The sequence below is a fragment of the Sipha flava genome, unplaced genomic scaffold, assembly GCF_003268045.1.
Source record: "Sipha flava isolate LNK unplaced genomic scaffold, YSA_version1 390_pilon_pilon, whole genome shotgun sequence".
Taxonomy (NCBI): Eukaryota; Metazoa; Arthropoda; class Insecta; order Hemiptera; family Aphididae; genus Sipha; species Sipha flava.
Window position 1 is genome coordinate 65,735 of NW_020273100.1, and position 21,805 is coordinate 87,539.

The 21,805-nt window shown below is 29.9% G+C and overlaps 1 protein-coding gene and 2 pseudogenes across 3 annotated transcripts in view; 2 read left to right on the forward strand and 1 right to left on the reverse strand.

The window, feature by feature from the left end:
* Nucleotides 1-239: 239 nt before the first annotated feature.
* LOC112688472 overlaps nucleotides 240-21,805 on the forward strand; it is a 108,583-nt gene continuing 87,017 nt past the window's right edge. For 2 of the 3 annotated variants that reach the window (XM_025561658.1, XM_025561660.1), the window contains exons 1-2: nucleotides 240-567; nucleotides 12,850-12,911. In XM_025561658.1, coding sequence (XP_025417443.1) covers nucleotides 12,875-12,911 — 37 coding nt within the window. In that variant the 5' untranslated portion in view covers nucleotides 240-567; nucleotides 12,850-12,874. The remainder of the gene's footprint in view (nucleotides 568-12,849; nucleotides 12,912-21,805) is intronic. The other variant, XM_025561659.1, reaches the window with a different exon arrangement.
* Nucleotides 8,592-10,158, forward strand: LOC112688466 (annotated as a pseudogene).
* LOC112688467 lies at nucleotides 10,375-12,100 on the reverse strand (annotated as a pseudogene).

Here is a 21,805-nt window from a genome sequence, read left to right on the forward strand (position 1 = left end):
CGACGCCGATGAATTATGTTTATTTACGACACAATGAATGCGACATTATAAATTGTGTGTTTGAGGTGAGCTAGTGTGGTGTGTGAACAGAATAAGGGATGTTATATTTTTGCGGGAACACTATACAGTGCTGCTGCTGATGCTGTTGCCACCACCGTCGCCACCGCCGCCGCTTCAATGTACATTCGTTTTCGCGTGAGAGATTTCCTCGTGGTTTATCACGTCAGTCGAGTGGCGTGTTCGGCAGTATTCGGTGTTTCTCCGTTCGACTTGTTGGCAGCATATCATTTCTCGCTCTCTCTCCATCTCTCTTTTTCTCTATAACACACACGCATACACATATCGTATCCTTTTCTCTTTCATATCCTTAACATTCCGACTCCTTTCTCTCTTAATATTTTTTTCACTAATTTTTACTTTTTCCACATCAGGAGAAAACGTGGTGGTCGTACACCCCCACACGAAGTATTTTTGAGTTTCGAATTTTATCGCGTTATATCTGTGCTATCTCATCTGAACATGACGAAAAATCAACAATAACGACAAAATCCCATACGATTGAAAAAAGTAATATTAAATATTTTTCTGTGTGCACTACATTATAATTGTGCCTGTAGTTGTTGCAAACGTTATTATAATATTTTTATTTTTTATTTTATCGTAATAATAATGATGATAATAATTTCTATTAATTAATATTTATATTATTATTATGTTTTTCATTTATCGCTTTAAATTTGCATATTAGTAAGAGCGTTGTTGCATGTCGGCTGTATATTATTTTATTTTTCGTTTGATTTTTCGAAAGAACCACTAACAACGATCGAATTGGAACTGGAATTGTTGTTTATACAATATGACTTCATGTTTTCGATGAACTGCTGTGTCTTGCGATTTCGAGTAAAATATATTATGTATTCGAATCTGTAAGTTATAATAGAACGACGAGTAGCCATTAGAAAACGCATTTTCAGAGGACCATAATAATATATTTCCGATATTATTGTTTTATATGCTTCTAAAGGGTCATAAGAGTATAATGTTAGAAACGTTACGGCGCTGAGCATTGAAATCTTAAACGTTAAATGTCTATGACCCGTATAAATATATAGTCGATCATAAATTATTAATGTATTTGTATTTAAGTGTTTTAGCGAATGATCTTCGACAAATATTGCATAGTCTAAAATCAATCAAGAATAAAGTAGTGATTGAGAATATTATAGAAGTTAATCAACAGGTTTGAAAACATTTTTACTTTTCATTAATATTCATGAACAATGAAAATATTAATAATTATATTGAAATAAATAAGATAATTGATTAATATAAATTGCTATAATTTTATTAATGGTTGTAATATTTTAATGTTTTTGTTATTTCGAGTGTAGTTTCTGTTTGTAATTGTTTATAGAAAATAAACTATTTTATTCAGCATACACATTTAATGATTCAAATGCATTCATTATGTGCTATGTTTTCTTTTTATTTATTTTATACACTGTTAGAGGAAGTTTTACAAATAGGTCTAATAACGTAAAATAATTTAGTAATTTATACTATGTAAATTATTAAATTAAACAATCCAAAATGTTTACATTTTGTTTTTTACCAATTCTCATCAAATTTAATTAAATAAAAATAATAAATGAACACTTTGAATGATACAAAAAAAGTTATTAACATGTATGAAAATGAAGTATAAAATTTGGATAACATTTAGAATAGAATATACGTATAACTGTCAGCAATGAAATAAAAATGATTAATATGGACAAAAAAAAAAAAATGCTCATCACATGAATAGTTATGTAAACGGTGATAATTAGAACGCGCCGTAGCACGAATAAAATTATTTTATAAATCCGCAACTCCGCATGCACCGTAATTCCTCACGATCAAAAAAATTAACGTATCGTAGCTCCGTATTCTAAAAATATTTTTAACACCGAAAGTCCGCATGGCACAAAATGGTGAGTCTTTTCATGCCAAAATTGGTATTTTATTTACTTCAGCACATCCAAATATTTCAGTTTTCATTAAAAACTTATTAGCTATGCAAACGGATTCTTACATACGAATCAATTCTGCTAATATTAATAAATGTAGGATAGTAAGAACTAAACAAAAAACTAATATGGAATTTATAAATAAAAACATAGAATTATATAACGACGATCAAATTGATAGATATAATTTTGTAAAAAGTTTGATACCATTTAATAATATTTCGTTTTAATTTACATTATAATTTTATATGAAAGACGACGATGTTTGTCGTAAATTGTCTTTATTATTATACATTTTTTTGGTTTATTAGATTTTAGTTGTTTCCACGGTTTATACTTTTGGCAAACGTGTGTAAAAATAATTAGAAAGTACAGGTTAGAAAAGAAGAGGGGTACAACTGTATGATTCCATCGAGACTAAGCGTTTATCATTATTATTTTATATAATTTATGTTATGATAGTATGCAGAGATAGATGCGTTTTATTGTTACATGAAATTAGAGTAGTTTTCATTATTTAAAAAAGCCCAGCATGATATATAAACGTGTCGTAGGATAAGTTTTCCTCGGCTGTTTGTCCACCGAACTCGCGGTTATGTCTCGAAGCAACATCACGTATTATTTAACGGATGGCTCGAAGAAGGGAATAGTAAATAATATATAACAATATACTTCACGGTTGCAATACTTCCTGGCTCTTAAACGAATAATTATGTTGTGTGACAATTATTTTCAACGGAAGTATCCTAGCACCGTTATCTGCACGCGAAATGCTTATACCAATGGTATTGACAATAAATATAATATTAGACGAATGATAACCGAATTTTATCACGCATTCACAGGATGATAATATATTATTTTTCACTAGATATCAATTGGTTTTTCAGACTTTGGATCGTAATTTTTTTCGTTATTTTGAATTGATATAGTATTTAAATATACATATTATGTGGCGGCATCGTCTCATTTACTGGAAAATGTTGATTTCAAAATTGAATTAGTTTTATAGCATATAATGTAGTACTATAAGGAAAATTAAATCAACGTTTTGTACATTGAATATGTCATAATTTTTCAAAAATTTATTATAAATCCACTAAAGAACAAGAAAATTTAATTTTTCTGATTCTTAATTTGATTGTTGTCAAAAAAAGCAATATCTGATATTTTTCGATTTTATAATATATATATATATATATATATATATGTGTGTGTGTGTGTTATATATATATATATATATATAGCATTATTTTTTTAATATAACTATAAGAATACGAATATTTATTTTGACCTTTTCAAGTGTATTGAAAATATATTTTAGACCATCGTAAGCTTTTGAGTCATCATTTATTAAAATCAATATCAATTTATAATATTATATTCTTGATTTTTACTAAAAAAAGATATTACAATAATTGTTATTTGTCTACTAATATTTAAGGTTCTATTTTACTCCAGATTCTGATTTAAAACGGTAAATCATTGTTTTAGGGTTTTTTTTTTTTTTTTGTACAAACATGTATGAAAAATGATTGTTAAACAATGTCAATGTGTTGTTACGTGCCAACCGTTTGATCCGTGATTTCAGTACTAATGTCTTAGTCAACGCTTAGATGTAGGTGTAGTGAGAATAATTAAGACTCTTTATAATAATTTAATTTATGAAATTGATAAAATTATTCTAAGTGCAACAATTTGTAAATATTCTAAGTCCAAATAATTTAGACTATAGAAATTATTTTAAGTCCTAACAATTATAAGTTATAAAAATAGTTTCAAATATTTCTTAAGTCCGGACCATGACATACACTGATGTAAAGGTGTTCAGTGCAGCATAGTCAAAACTCGTCTGAATAGGGCCTGTTCAGGACCCCCTTTTATATCTGATATTGCAAGTGTATGTGTAAATCCCAAGTGTGTGTGTGTGTGTGTATAAGAAAACGATAATAAAAATATATTTCCCTATTGATTGTGAGTGTGTGCGCGCTATCTCCGGACCGTGACATAATTATTGACGCAGATGCCCAGGATGTAGTCACTACTATTTCGATTAACTATCTTATTTCAATTTCCCATAAAAACGTTTATGTGAACACTTTCACTTGTCCACGCTTGTGGTTTCGATATTTTAATTCCTTATTGTAATTTCCAGTGTAATAACCACGTGAATACAATAATCTAACTTATTTACAGTTGTGGTTTTTGATGTTCGTGGGAACCTCTTTGTTATGTATTTTATTATGTGACTACGCAGGACGCGACAGTGTAAACCGTATCTTGCGAGGTCGAAATACGGCTGGAACCCGATTGAACACTATTGATCTTTTTCGTAACCTGATTGAGCACGGTTGCAGTCAAATAATAGAAACCAAAAAAGAATCCAAAAACCACACGATTGAGCACGACAATGGGTGCGACGTTGCCGCTTTGTACCGTATAATATTCGGTGCACCGTATTACTGTGTATGCAAGATTTTTTTATAATTATTATGTAATTCAATTTTAGATTTGTAACGATTATTTTATAATTTAAAATTTTTACGGCTCAGATTTCCTAAAAGTAATAACTCTCCAATAGAAAAACGACAAGACACTGTTTTTTTCGCATTTTTGATATTGTTGGTGTATAGAGTTCGGTGTGTTCATATTTTTATTACAAAATAAAATATATTTGAATATATATAATTATTTATAATTAAAAATTTTTTATTGGATTTTAATCACATGTTATAATTACATTTTTTTTTTTTTTGCTAAAAAATAGCACTCAAACAATTGTCTTGAAAAAGGTAAAATTTAAATTTTTTTCTCTAAATACTTATTTTCAACTTTCAATAAGTATTTAAGTAGGTTGTCAGCATTTTTAAATTCAGAATACTTACGATAAGCCTTTATAGTGGTATTTTTAGTGCACGGTAAAGTCAAGGTACACGCGATAGTTTTCGAAATATCGCGCCATAATTTAACTGCGCGACACTCGTGTATTGTGCTCTATTCATTTTAATGTACTTTAACAAAACGCGCAGTAAAATTACGGCGCGGTAAAATAACGCTAGTGTGTTGCCAACCTAATAGTTTTCAATCTGACAATGTTGTACACAATATTTTTTTTTTACCGTGCTCAATCGGGTCGTCAAAAAGGTCGGCCGATAACGACCGTGTTCAATCGTGTATCACCGCGAAATACACATATTTTGGTTTATGTTTATTAAATTATGACGGTTCATTTAATTTCGAGTTTTTTTATAAGTACTAAAAAACATTTTTGGTTTCCTTCTATCATTATTTATATTTTATTTTCGCGTGTTAATAATCTTTTGTTCATACGCACTTGATTTAGGTGCATTTTATTGCCACAATTGAATTATTCGTCGAGCACCAACAACCGTTTTATTGTAAATTCGTTGCAAAACGAAATAAAAATATCTCGTACGCAACTATGTTTCATAATCAAAAATAATGTTTATTTAAAATCTTATTTAGAGTTATGGACGGAATGATTAAACGCGCATTAAAAAATAAAAAATTACTTTTTTTCGTGCGACTTTTGGTGTATAATTACTCCAGATAAAATGGTTCTGTTCGTTCAAAGATGTTAAAAGACTTATAAGGAATGAAAGAAATGCTTGAAGATTTTAATGGTGACTTAACTGTAATAAAATTGATCGACACTATGAGTCATAGTAAATGCGTGGGTATGTTTAGGGAAAAATAATTACATGATGACCAATGATATGTTTTCATGGTTCGGACAATTTTTAAATTGTCTATTATTATATTACATATGCTTGTCCAAGTAAAATGGTCCTACTACGGTTAAATATTTTTAATGACTTATTTACTGGTAACTTTTTACAGCTTATATAAGATAATAATAACAATATAAAAACCTAACTTCACAAAAAAGATTGCTAATATACAAACAGGAATAAGACAAGGATGTCCACTGTCACCATCTTTATTTAATGTCTACGAGGAACAAGCGATAAGAGATATAAAACAAAAACTAGAAAAACAAATTATAAGAGTAGTAATAGGAGGTATATTTATATCAATTATACGATTTGCAGATGATATAGTTTTGCTCACATCATCTGAAAGCGATCTACAAACAGCACTTAGTGAAATGGACAACATATTTTTAAAATTCAAATTAAATATAAATACGGAAAAAAACAAAAGTAATGATAAGTAGTAAATAAAATGAGCCAAATATTAATATATCCCTAAAAGGAAACAGAATCGAACAAATAAATCAATTTAAATATTTGGGAAGCATAATAGATAACGAGGAAAGGTTAAAAAAGGAAATAAAAAGTAGAATAGGTCAAGGATAAAAGACATTTATACTCAAGAACAAATTACTAACATCAAAAAATGTAGATCTAAGAACGAGAAAACGTCTAATTAAAACATACGTATGGAGTACAGCATTATATGGTTGTGAAACATGGACGTTAAACAAAAAAAGATGAAGTCACTCTAGAAGCTTTTGAAATGTGGCGTTGGCGTAAAATGGAGAAAATAAAATGAACGGAAATGAAGACAAACGAAGAAATATTAGATTTAGTCAAAGCGAAAAGAACATTGCTAAATAATTTAAGATCAAGACGATGGCACATGATAGGTCATACATTAAGACATAATGAAGAACTCCATAGCCTTATACTGGAAGGTATGATAGAGGGGAAACGCGGAAGAGGAAGGCCAAGAACGTGTTATGTAAGCCAAGTAATCAAAGATGCAAGAGTCAATTCATACAAACAACTCAAAGATAAAGCACAAGACAGAGAATCATGGAGAGAACATTTACTGTAGACTAATCTACGGATTGAATACAAAAAAAAAAAAAAACCTAACATAGTTTTTCTTAAGGAAATTACTATTACAATAATTATTCGGAATCTTAATTAATCTACTTCGAACAACATAAAAACGCGATAACTGCAGAAGTTATAATACCAAACAGTGGAATATACCATTAATTATTCATAATAATACGTACACACATTCAAAGCTCTCTGAAAGTCGAAGTGGTAACAAAATATATTGGTTTGTGTTTGATGGATAATTCTCTATGTACAATAAACATCAACACCACACTCGTTTTACAAAAGTATATAGAACCGACATTTTTGTAGAATATAATCTATTGCAAAACCGATTAATCGTGTTTAGACAGCGTAGAGTTTTTGAATAAATGTCATTAATTCGTTCTGGTGATTTGTTGTTATTCCGAAAAAGAAATATCGTATAACTTATCACTTCAAATCATCACTACACCTTATTTCAGAATTTATTGAATCTTTATATATCTTTATACATTTATAACAAATATTTATTTTTATGAAGAAATAATATAATTTAAATATGTCTATACATATGTAATACAAGTAAAAAAGGTATCATCTCACATAGTGGTACAAGAAAATATAACCATTTAACTTAGAGTGACTAAAGTGAAACCTCTAAATAGCGGACACTCTCAGTCGCCGAAATTTTGTCCGCTATTTAGAGGAAAACATTTTTTTTTAATAAATAAATAAATTCAATAATTTTATTTTATTTTATTTTTACATTAATTAAATACATCTTAAAAAAAAATAAAACTAAAATTTCTGAAAAAAATTTGTTACTTTAGTTTGTTTACTAATTGCAGGCGTAGTTAATTCGTATGTTAAGGCATTTTCTAATTGGACTGTGTTTGAGAACAATGAACTATTCAGTACCTCGATAGAAGAAATATATTTAAGTATGTCTTTTACTGCAATGCCTCTCGTAGACTTCTTATTTTAAGAATTTCTTCGGACCTATCATTTTTTTTCATCACTTTCTTCTTCATTTTGTGTAGACATACCGTACTATCAGATGGATTTTCAATATCAGCGTCGTAAGTTTCTACGCAATCGTTTAGTGTTATGTAGTGATTTTCCGTAATTTTATTGTCAATCAACTTAATATGATTGCCAAGTTCTTCTATTGGTGTAAGTAGATCATCAACGTCTCACAGTGGGACAAATCAAACTTTTAGGCGGTCAAAAATAGTAAATTTCAGTGTCGTAATCAGCGACTATAAACTACTATAGTTGTTGCCACTTATCTCTCGATACCAAATATACCGCAATATTCGCTAATCATTAACTAATGAGCTGAGTGGAATTCTTATGGGGACTTTGAAAAATGCATTAAAGGGAAAATTGAAGGATTTTGTAGTACAGTTAATAAAAAATGGAAAGAATCTAATAGGTGTATGTCAAAATTTTTAATTAAAAATTAAAATTGGCTACAATTAGATTTTAACATTCCATTTATAGCAAAAAATGAAATAGACTACCAACCATCAACAAGTCGAGGTAGGCCACGTAAATATTTTTTGGATTTAAGTAACCGTTCAAAACGTAGGCAAACTGAATATTTAAAGAAGACTACAACAAGTGAGGTATTGATTTGTGCTACGAAAAATACTTTGTACTCTGAAGGGAAATGAGCAGCTGCTGATATGTTAAGCCAAATAACTGAATACTCTCCTCGTAGAGCATTCAAATTAAAAATATGTATAAATATAGTTCTAAAACTGTTATGCCAAATACCGAAGATGAAGCTCTAGCTTTTATAGTTGACACACGCATGACGAAAAACGCTTATCATATAACTAGACTCGGGGCCAAACAACGTGAAGCTAATATTTATACTTCATATCATCGTATTCGTTTGGCAAAAGAAAGATGTTACCCCGAAGGTATAGAAATTCGCGAGGAAAAAGCTTCTGTTCCACTCCAATGTTTGTTAGATCATACACTAACTAGATTATTTAAAATTTTTGAATTTGATAGTAATATGAATTTTGATGAAGTGTATACAGACCTTAATTTGTTACGTAAGTGAGGTTGTGATGGAAATTCTGGTCATAGTGAGTACCATCAAACATTCAACGATCAAAATATAACAGATACAAGTGTTTTTTTTTATTTTCTTTGGTCCCATTGCAACTTACGGGAATTACAAAAATTTCAAAAACAATACAATTTTATGGAAAAATCCAACACCTTCGTCTACGCGTTATTGCAGAACAATAAAATTAATGTATAATAAAGAGACTGTAGAAACCATAAAAAATGAGGCGCAAAAAGCGGAGAAAGAAATTGCAGAACTAAAGCCATTAAAATTAAATATAAATAATAATGTAGTGTCTATTCGTTATACAATGGTTATGACGATGATTGGTGGCAAAGTAATAAACATTTTAACAGGATCTTCAAGCCAAGTTTGTTTTATTTGTAAATGCAACCCTACAAATATGAACAATTTAGACCAAATGCAAAAATTTCAAATCAATGAAGATAATCTTAAGTACGGTTTATCCACATTGCATGCCTGGATCAAATTTTTAGAATACATTTTGCATATTGCATATAAATTAGAATCAGCCCCAACAACAAAAAGAAAACTGTTGAACAAAAAATTTTAATTTCAGAAAAAAAGAAAGATATACAATCTCGTCTTTGGGAAGAATTGGGCTTAAAAGTTGATAGAGTGGTTCAGGGTATGGGTACATCAAATACAGGGAATGTTGCTCGAAGATTTTTTAAGAACCCAGAAAAAGTGTCAGAGATTACAGGAGTTGATATTTGCTTAATCCATAGATTTTCAATAATATTATCAGTAATTTCTAGTGGTCATGAAATTAATTATGAAAAATTTGATGAATATTCCAAAGAAACAGCTAAACTTTATGTAAAGTTATATAATTGGTACCGTATGCCTCCAAGCATCCATATAATTTTGATACATGGCTCTTTAGCAATAAAATATGCCCTTGTTTCCATTGGAGAGTTATCTGAAGAAGCGTAAGAGTCACGGAACAAAGACTATATACGATTCCGAGAACACCATTCAAGAAAATCGTCACGTATTAACACAAACACTGATTTATTTAACTTTCTTTTGATAACATCTGACCCGATAATAACAGGATTAAGACCTCCGAGGAAAGTGTCATCAACTAAATTGCCTCCAGACGCAATACATTTATTGAATATTGAAAGCTCCGAAGAAAACGAGTCGAATAAAGAAGAAGCTGAATATAGTAGTGATTAGACTTAATATTTTAAAGTTTGTTAGTTTATTATGCTATTAAATTGTTTTTTTTAAGATTTATTTTGTATTTTTAAATTAATTCTAATTATATTAAATAGTAAATAACTAAAAACAAAACAAAATATAATTTTATATTTTTGACCGCCTAAAAGTTTAATTTGTCCTACTGTGCGACTGTAACGTTGTTATCACGGTGCCTTAAGCCAGACCGCAAAAAGCATTTCTTCACTGTTTCGGGCTGAATATTTTTTCTAGATGAAAACACCTAGTAAATTGCATCTACCACGTTGATAGGTTGACTTGAATTGACATTCAAATCGGAAACAGCTTTACGTAACAATTGCGTGCAATATAACTTCTTAAACTGATGGATTACTCTTTGGTCAAGTGGTTGTCAATGCGATGTCATATTAGGTGGAAAAAACACAAGTTCAATTTTTTTCATTTTTAAATATGGATGAAGAGCCACGTTGTCTAAAAAGAGTAAAACTTTTCTTTTACTCGTATTTTACCCATTCTGTTATCAAATTTCATAAACCACTCAGTCATTATTTCAGTCATCATCCAGGATTTTTTGTTCCAATACCAATCGACGGGAAAGTTGTTAATATCCAATTGTTTGAAGGTTCGTGGACGTTTAGCTTTGCCTATGATGAGCGGCTGTTCAAAATCACCTAACATTTTAGAACACAAGAATACAGTTAAACGTTCTTTTGAAATTTTTCCTACAGTACATATCTCATTTTTGAACGCCATGATTTTATCAGGTAGAACTCTATAAAATAATCCCGTTTCATCTGCATTGAAAATATCGCATTCTGCGTAATTTGCTATAATTTCGGATATTTTTGCTTTCCAGTTATCGATGGCCTCTTCATTAACACTTGCTGCTTCACCGCAAACTGATTTAAAAAAAATATTAATTCTTTTCCGAAATTTTTCAAGCCAGCCAATAGAGCCTTTAAAATCAAATCCGTGCATCTCAGCGATTTGCTTACTTTTTTCTTGAAGCATCGGTCCTGAAACAGGAAGATTTTTTTCTCGTAATTTTAAAAACCAGTTTAATACTTCATTGTCGATTCATTAATCGGGCTGGTACCAAATTCCGTCCCGGGCTCCCTATCGTTCCATAACTGAAGACCGAATTCCGTCCCGGAGGCGGAACAACTATGTCTGAATTCCGTCCTCTACCTGTAACTATGATATATTTGGCAGTAATATTTTCCTTCACATTTTCTCCAGGCTTAGGACTGGCAGCTTTGCTGGTATGTTTAAAAATGTAAAATCCGGCAAAACAGCCTTATTTATTTAATACTTACAGTATATGCCATTTATGTATAAATATGACAGTCATATAAGTATTTTAATAAATTTAAGAGTATAAGTATAATATATGTTATGTGTAATTAGTATTTAAATTATTTTTTTTTTTTTTTAATTATTATTTTTTAGATTTGAAATAGGCCGGTAAAAACTTAGACGACACCTGACTTTGGTATACACAATACATAGTATATAAATCGTTTACGTTTTTTATTGCGAATAATTGCGATAATACAAAAAAACGATACGCGTGATGTCAGATGAAGCCTTTTGAAGTTCTATAAAATTGAACTTATATTAATACCGTCCAAGACTAGTCGGGACGGAATTCGGACATAGTTTATCCACCCTCGGGACGGAATTCGGACATAGTTGCTCCGCCTCCGGGACGGAATTCGGTCATTTTCAGCAACCCGGGACGGAATTCGGCGATTGCCAATTATAGAGGTTTCTGTTTTTTGTAGCTTTGTCCATTTCCGTTTATCTCCATTTTCAGCCCAAGTTTTGTAAAGAGCATCTGTATTTGCTATAATATTCGCAATTTGTGTTTTACCAACACTAAATTTGTCTGCTAATGCACGAACGTCCATTGTATTTGTATTTGATGTTCGAAATTCCAGAATGTCTATTTTTTCTTTTAGAGTTAATCTTTTTCTTTTGCTGGCCATAGCGCACTACAATAAACGTATAAATAATACGTATAATAAATTCGCATTATAATAAACGTTGGCATTACAAACAGAACTAAACGCACATAGGACAATGCATTAGTTACAATATTTCGTTGACGCGATAATATTTCAATGAATGAACGGATAAGATTTTCAGATACAATATAATAATGTACACATAAGATAACTTAATAATTCAGGTTTTTATTCGGGTATTCCAAAATAATTCTTAATTTAAGATAAAAATTATTAATATCAATGTCACAAAAGTGTCCGTTATTTAGAGTGTCTTGTATTTAAAGTTTTTCCTATACATAAATAGTGAAAATGTCCCCGTCACAGAAAAAAACGTCCGCTATTTGGAGGTGACCGCTATTTAGAGGTGTCCGCTAAGGGAGGTTTCACTGTATATTTATGAAAAAAAAAAACGGGACAAATATATTCTCTAAAAAAAGACAACATTTTTTTTAATTTCTATATTATATGCAATAAAAATAATTTTTAATTAGTTTGATATTTTAATTAAACATTGATTTGCATTTTTTTTTGCTGTGAGATTGAAAAAATTACTTAAAATATTCTTTATTTTTATTGAGTTGATGTCGATTGTTCATAATTTTCTTCATTTCATCCTTTGGCATTATGTTTTTTTGATAAACTGATTGCATTAATAATTTTGGTTGTGTTAAAAAAAAAAAAAATAAATAAAAATCATTACAGGAATATTTTTTAAAACTATTTTTCAGATGTATTATTGCTTTGACAGTTGGTATGAGAAAACGATTTTTTTCGGCCGTCCATAAAGTATGTATGATTGAAAAATTTTTTCTATTACTGCGTTAGTTAATCTGAAAAGGTACAGTGAATGTATATTTTCTTTTAAGATAACAATAAAAGTAATAACACTGACGACTCATAACAATTTAAATAAAAAGAATTGATACACAGTGGCTATAATATTAATAACACAAGATCGTTGCAATGTACACACGTTATTGCACGACTATGTTCGATTTTCGATTAATATACCTAATATACCTATTATACCGAATATGATTGATTATAAATAGTACTGTACATTGGTAAACTATTCGTATTTAATATCGATTTCTTTAGAAGTTTCGCACATGAGTTCGTAGTACATATATATATATATACTATATGACATGTCTTATTTTTTTTTCTTTTACTCTCGGTTTACAATTTTTATGGAAGTAAAGGGATTAAAACGTGACCCTATTCTAAAAAACGGGACAAAAAGCATCCCGTTCAAAGTTTGTATAATGATAAAAAAAAAGGACAAACCCGTTTTAAACGGGACGTATAGTCATTCTAATTTAACTGTATGTTAAATATATATTTACATATATTTTATTTACATTATTTATGTATATTATTTAAAAACTATAAAGAATTCTCAGTTATAGAATAAATCATATAATTATAGCAAATATTTATTAAACAATATTTGAAGCATTCATTTATCTTTGTTAATATAACTGTTTTTTTATTTATTTGTTTTTTTTGTAACGCAAGACTTCTTCCATTGGTATCTGTCACTTATTCATTGAATTGACAGTGAAACAAAAGAAAAAAATAAGAATAAAATACATTTGGCGTCGAATGTAATGAAGTAATTTTCAATAATAATAATAATACTTTTTCGGTCCAATATATTTCAAAAACATTTTAGATTTTATAAAGAAGACCATGAAAATATAAATAATACTTTTGCTTTTTTACAACGATTACATTTGATATGTTAATAATGCATAAATAATTTAAAATGAACACAGATTCATTGACGCTATCAAGATTATCATATGATTCATTGCATTATTATTTGAATAATTAGAATAAATCAATATGTGTAGAATAAAAAAAAAATGAATGTAAAAAAATATACGTATTAAAAATATAACAAGTAACATCAACAATGAATGGCTTTATACAGAAATGTGAAGATAAAATCGATGAAAACAATATAATATACTAGTATATTATGTAATTTATCGACGACATAGTTAGTACATGTACAAAATTATGTTTTTTTTATCATAACTTATAACAATGAATGGATTTTTATAGAATTTAAAATCCACAAAGACCAATATCGTTGTTAATTCCTGTTAATACACAATTCAAATCAATATTTCATTTTTTAATTCGTATTATACACATGGTATTGAACAGAGCTTGATAAAATAAAAAAATGTCAAATATTATTGTATTTATTACATGTTACTATTACATTTATTTACATGTTGATTTTTTAAATTTACTAACCTTGATGTTCATACATATATATATATTATGAACAAGACTCAGCTGTTGTTTAAAAATAAATATATGTATTGTTATCTATTTTCGTAAATATATTATATTATATTCTTCTAAAATAATATTATAGGAAAATAGTAACAGCATTATGCAACATACCATATGTGAATAATTTGTTCATTCAGAATAAACCAGATAAGGAATAATGCAATATCAAACTCAATTATAAGCAACATGAATAGAATTTTAGCAATGAAATACGTTTAGAATGAATAATATTATAGAGTACAGCCGAAATGAACTCGTTCAAATATTGATTGTAATTATTCAAGTCGGTTTTCATGTAGCAATAATGTTCGGGTGCTTTAATACGAGTATACCAAAATTAATATAATCAGAGTTTTAAACTACTTTTATATTTTTAAAATCTAATATAAATTTTGATTTAAAACAAGATTGACATTAAAAGAAAAATCCAATCTACGACTTACATTTTTTTTTCACAGAAAAACTTTAATTATGTCTTTGAGGAACAGAGAGGTTATAAAATCCTATTTAAATAATATTGTCATATCAAAAATAGTTTGAAATTAAATTTAAAATATAAAAGAAACAAAAAGATAATCGTGAGTCGATTTTAAGTAATAATATTCATTACACTGCACTTCAATTGAAAAACGTATTTCTATGGATGAATAAAAGTGAAAAAAAGTGAAGAAAGTTATATATATATATATATATATATATGTAATCAAAATAAATGTAATAATTAATTATCTATTTATTATATTAAGTATGATGATTAGATTTTTTGTTTCCAATTTATAGACACTCAAAACATATTTACATTTTATAATGATTTTATGACTACATAATATTATTCCGAAATGATGCGACTATTTTACGAAAGACATATGAATGAAAAATGATTGGTATGCGATTGAAAAATATAAAATGTAGTCTAGTTAAGTATAGAAATAATAAACTAAATTAATATTACATTTTTTTGATCATATTATGTATTCATAATCATTTTATATTAGCTCTTGAACTAAAACTTTAAAGCGTTATCAAGAAAATTCAATTAGATAAAGTACAATTAATAAAAACAATGTCCGTGCGCATATGTGACATAAAAGAATTTCCGCGTCGTTAGTGGCAGCGTATTGTCTTTCCGTAATATACTTTTTATACGAGTATACGAATACATATATTTTATAGTTTTTTAGATTTTTATTTTCATGTTTCGAGTCACGGTATCATCGAGGTAGTAAACCATTTTTCGATTTCATATCTGTTTTTAAGTTTAGAAAACTAGCCAGATTCTTAGAAGAAGAAAACAGACGTGATGCATATATTTTATTTTGATCCTGTTATTTGTATGTGTTACGTGCCACCGGCTCGATTTCAAGTGTTGCAAGTCGAAGATGTATTTAATTTAAATAAACATGAGACTTTCAATACATTAATACATTTATTTTAATACTCAAAGTGTTTAACAAAATTCTAATACAAAGTGACGTGAAGTAGCTTGTTGTTCCGTGACTAGAACTCATCTGAATTGTGGTCATTTTGATCCCTCTTTTATATGGATTGATTGACGTCATTGGTCTTGTTGTTTCGGCATAACTCCTTATTTAGCAATAGGCCACGTTCGTTCGACCTACTTTATCATTTTATAGATTACATCTTTTAATATATATTACTGGTCTTATTAAATATAGGTGTTTCTAGGAATATATATTAATCTTTTAAAATATATATTGTTATTATTGGTTTATGGCCAACCTATTAAATGTAGGTGTTTCTAAGAATATATATTAATCTTATAATATTTTAAATTAATGATTATAAATAGTCTATGTAGGTGTGTAACACCTGTGATATTGTGTTACGCACAATTCTATTTATACATGTTTTTGTGGTAGCCCATAACATATGACTTGTAAACAATAGAAAACTAAAGATATACACGTGTCATGAGGAACATATTAAAATACCTGTACATCAGGAAGTACGAACTGGAAGCAAAAATATTATTACTACTGTTAAAATTAGTTAATCTCGAACTTTCTTAACTAAACATCAAATCAATATATCAAACTTTTTTTTTTTTACTTTCTAGGATTTCTTTTTTTTTTTTTGTTTTTATTTATATAATTTACAATCTGTTACAGAACAGAACAATGAGTAAAAGTGATGAAAGAATAATGGCTTGAGTGAAACACAGATTAAAGAAACCTAACAGTAAAGGCACTTTTACAGTTACTTATGTACATAAATATATAGGTTTAGTATTATATTACAATACAATTATATTACAATTAAAAGTTTTTAGATTAGTAGGTCCCGACACCACCGCCTTTTTAATCTTTTCCTGGGGTTACTAGGTATATTTTCTGACGCAAGACCTTTGATTAAGGGTGTTCGCGCTGCGAGTGGTTCTTATCCACAAATTTATGTTATCATTTGTCAGTTTTGTTTTCATTATATTCTATTGCGTAACGGTTCATATCGTGCGTTGCTGCAGTGCTGTTGGCAATGGGATCAGCTGTTGTGGGTTGACGGCCCAGCGCGTGCGTATCGCCGTTGCGTAATAGTTTTATATTTTTCGGTTACGTTTTGTTAAATTCATCAAGTCATCGTGCAAGTGTCCAGTGTCTTCAAAATTTCGTTATTGTTTTCGTAATTATTGTTCTTCGACGACACTAGCACTAAAAGGTTATAAAAGGCTGTGCAACGGGTCAGCCGAGCCTCTTCTCTTTCTCATTTTGTTCTGGTGCTGTACTGCTGTTCATAACCGTCGAGGTTGCTCCGTTTGTTCCTGTCTGCAGCCAAATTTGTCAAACCACGTGTCTTTTGTCTTGTATCGTGTTGTGAATCGGTCTACTGGTAACGTTAGCGCAAATTGTTTGCCCACCATTAATTTGTTTTGCAATCCTAGATTGGTCAACCGCTTACCAGAGATCGTTTCGTGTTGTGAATGACCGTGGTTCAATAGTATTGTGTTGTCCGGCTGCAGCAGTTTGTTTGTGTGAATTTCATCGTGTTGAGGTTAGCGGCGTTCTTGGGTGTGTGCGGGATCATACCTGTACGTTTTTATTGCATTAAATTGATTATTATACGGATCCCGGCACCTCAAGGCGTCATAACCCCAAAAAGGTAGGTGGTGCAACACCATTCGTTTAAGTTAAGGCCGACGTGCCAGGATTACATATTATTTGCATATTATACATTTTTTCATTGATTTATACACTATACACATATATATTTGTTCCTATTTTATTACATACTTAATATATTATTTACACACATTGATATCACATATATATAATATATATTATATATATATATTTTTTTGTACACTATTTATTGCATTATTTGTTGACTATTTGTACCCAATACATTACCCTTAATTATTATTTTATTTATATTTATACTATTATTGTTGTGCCAATCAGGCAAAAATTTGTTACTTGTTTCAATTTATTTATTATACAAAATGCTGTGATATTTATATTTTATATTTCTTATTATTATACAGTCCACTACCAACATTATTTTATTTTTGACTTATCCTGCTCATTATTTATATTGGAAAAGGTAACACTGCCTATTACTTGCAGTGACCCAGTATCCTACAAAGGGATTGGTGTGGTTTTGAACATTTAAATTGAATCGCCTGTAAAAAGTTCTAGCTACATCGAGGACGGGTGAGATGGCAAGGTCATTGTGTAAGGACTGATTAGATACATAAAAAGGTGCTTTTGTAATAGCACGAAGGGTTTTGGATTGGAAGCGCTGTATGCGGCTTATGTTTGAGATTTTTGCGGAACCCCATAACTGGATTCCGTACGTCCACATTGGTTTGAGATAAAGTTTGTATATTAGTAGCTTGGTAGGTAAACTTATATGGCTGGAAGTTAGAAGAGAGCGGAGAAGACAGAAACGATTATTTAAGGATAGTAGTGTTACCTATAGATATCAATGTTCAGTATTGTCAAATTATATTATATGTGTATTATGTTATCGATTGTGTCCGCGTCGGTATCGTTACCGGCCTAACCGGTCTAGTATACCGACATGCTTTTGATTTTATTATATTCAGTCGGGAAAAGTATTTTAAATTGTAAAGGTGCCGACTCCGCACATGGAATAAAAAGACCTTTTAATAAAATATAAATTAAATATATTATTTCATAACGCAACAAAATCATTTATTTATTATACATCATACAGTCCATTAATATAAAAATTTATAACCGGTGTAAATCCAAATCAACAAGTAGTTTATCACGGAGATGAGGAGACCAGGTAAGACGTTGGTCAATAATAATGCCAAGATAGCGAATGCTCACTGCAATTGGGAGAGTATGCTTGTTAAGTGTAATAGGTGGTTCATTTTCCCTTTCTGAGGGTGAAGGTACAGTGTGTCGATTTTGATTCATTTATTTTTATTTCCCACTCTTTATACCATTTTTCGAGAAGTGAGAGATGTTCTTGAATGAGTACCGAGGCAACAGTAGGATCATGGCTAGTGGCTATAAGTGCTTTGTCGTCAGCAAAATCAGCTATGAGATTCGTGGGTAGTGTGGGTTGGTCATATAGGAAAATATTAAATAGTAAGGGAGCAGTGACTGCGCCTTGGGGGACTCCTGCTTTGATTGGTTTTGGAGAAGAGGTGGCTGAGCCATTACGTACCGAGAAGAAACGATTTTCTAAGTAGGACTTAATTAAGAGGTAGTAATTAGATGGTAGGATGATTTTCAATTTGAATAGCAGACCTGCGTGCCAAACTCGGTCGAACGCTTGAGAAACATCTAGGAAGGCCCCAGTGCAGTATTTTTTTTCTTCTAGAGAATAAGATATTTTATCAACTATTCGATGGATTTGATGGACTGTAGAGTGCTTGTTGCGGAAGCCAAATTGTGAGTCGGGTAGGACTTTTGTTTCATCGATAATATTTAGAATTCTTTTAGTTAGCATTTTTTCAAATACTTTTGATAATATTGGGAGTAGACTAATAGGTTTGGTCTATATGATGACGGAAGGTCAGGTGGTTTTTTTTTGGTTTGAAAATGAGTATGATAGATGAATACTTCCATAGAATAGGGAAGTAGGATAATCGGAGCATTGAGTTAAATATGTAGGTTATTAGAACGATAACTTTTTGAGGAAGCTGCTTTAGTATTTCTGAAGTTATTAAATCGTAACCAGGGGACTTTTTCCGTGGGAGTTTGGATATGGTGTAATTAACTTCAGCAGGAGAAGTATGTTTTGGTGGGAATGACATTTGTAGTGGAGAGTTGAGAAATTGTTCAACTATGTTAATTTTTTCCAGAAGGAGAATGTTATTATGAGGTTGAAAGGTTTCAGCCAGGTAGTTTGCAAATATTCTAGCTTTGTCCTCGTCAGAGTGTACCCAATTACCATTAGTGTTTCGCAGTATAGCTGAAGGATTACGTATACGAAGAAGGTGTTTGGTAGCCTTCCAGAGAGAACCGTCTTTTGTCGTGAGTGATTTTAAATGTTTTGTATAAGATTCATTTCTGTAGTTAGCTATGGTCCGTTTTAGTTTTTGTGCAAGCGCATTATATTGGGATTTGTCGGAGGGTAAATTTGTTCTTTGCTATAAGCAGCGGGCACGAGGTTTTAGTGATATAAGGTTGCGAATATATAAAGGAAGAATTATGTTAGATATGCGTGGTTGCGATGGTTTTGCTGATTCCCATGCTGAAACTTGTATGTTGGATGTGAGAAGATTCACAACTTCATCAATATCGTTAATTGTTTTTAGGTGGACTTTTAGATTGGTTTTTTGTAAAATTGATTTATGGAAATTATCCCAGTTGATGTGAATATGTAACGGTGGTGGGTTATACTGTTTAAATAGAGGCTGACAGTCTATTGAGAGTAATACGGGGGAGTGGTCATGGAGCATGAGTGTTTACAATTGAAGAGTAGAGTGTGTTGGAAATTTTTGTTACAAATATGTCTAGTATACCTGGTCGTTTCCTAGGAGATGTTGGCCAGTATGTGGGGTTTGGAGGAGAGATGACTTTAAGGTTTTTGGTTGTTATACCATGCAAGAGTGAGGTACCTTGAGGATTTGAGACACGGCATCCCCATTGAATTGGGGGGGGGGGGGGGCAGGAGGATCTTGAATGCTTGGATAACTTGAACTTTTTTAAAATTCTATTCCAACTTCAAGTTCATCAAGTTCGAATTATGTATAATTTTATTTAATTGTAATTGTGATTTAACATTGTATTATTATATTGGGCATACTTCATTTAATTATTCAATAAATGATCGTTTAATTTTTTTATTTTCTACATTTTACTATGTACACTGTTATATAAATATTAAATTTCAGTGTTTGGTTTTCAAAAGTATTGACTGTAAAGTTTTTATTTAATGCATTTATAAAAAAAGAATTTTTATAATTACATAAATATGCACAAACAATTAAAATTTAAACTTTCATTTTAATAAATTAAAATATAAAACTATATAACTATTTAATTATCTACACTCAAACTGCTTTAAGTATAAGGAAATCAATACACGGGATTTATTACCCCTTTTGAACTCTTAGTTTGACCTGATTCTGAAACTGAATATATTTAAAGAAAAAATTAAGAATATTTGAGTATGAAAAATTAATGTTTAATGTTAATAGTAAGACCCTATTTGCTCTGAGACTTACTACCAATATACTTGTATTGAAAGTATTTAAATTAAAAAGAGTAAAAAAAAAATTAAGATATTTATGTTTTATAACTCAGGAAAATTTAATTCTCATTTAAAATCAAAAATAATTTATTTCTAATTTAAATAGGTTAAAGATAAATAGAATCTTAAGATTAAATAGTTGTGAAATTGTTTGGTTTTTAATGAAGCTTTAATCAAGCAGGTCGGTCGACCTGCAAGCCAAGCTTAAAAAAAGAAAGAGCGCGCCGCGACGGCAATGGAGTAACGGTCAATCGTACAATGCTTATTATACTCTACACAACTAAATGAGAATAAGCGGCATTCACAGCGGCTGAAGGGGCAATATAAATGCAAATATTTTTATGAATTCTTAAAACCTATGGCCACAGCTCTCAAATAAGACAAGGACGAACATTCTGAGTTCACTTTAACCCTCATTTCTAAGGGTTCAAAAGTAGTTGATTTGACGAAAAATGGAAAAAACATTCAATCAAGGTAGAGAAAAAACGAAATTATGAAACTTGACAAAAATTTGGATACAGATTTTGATTGGGGGTGACTAGGGAACAATAAAAGAAAAATTCAAAAAAACTAAATATTACCCAAAATGTATTAATAATAAAATGTTATAATTTATATGAGCCCAGACCGAAATTAACATAATACATGCATTTAGGCCTTCTACACACGGAGCTACTCATTTGAAAC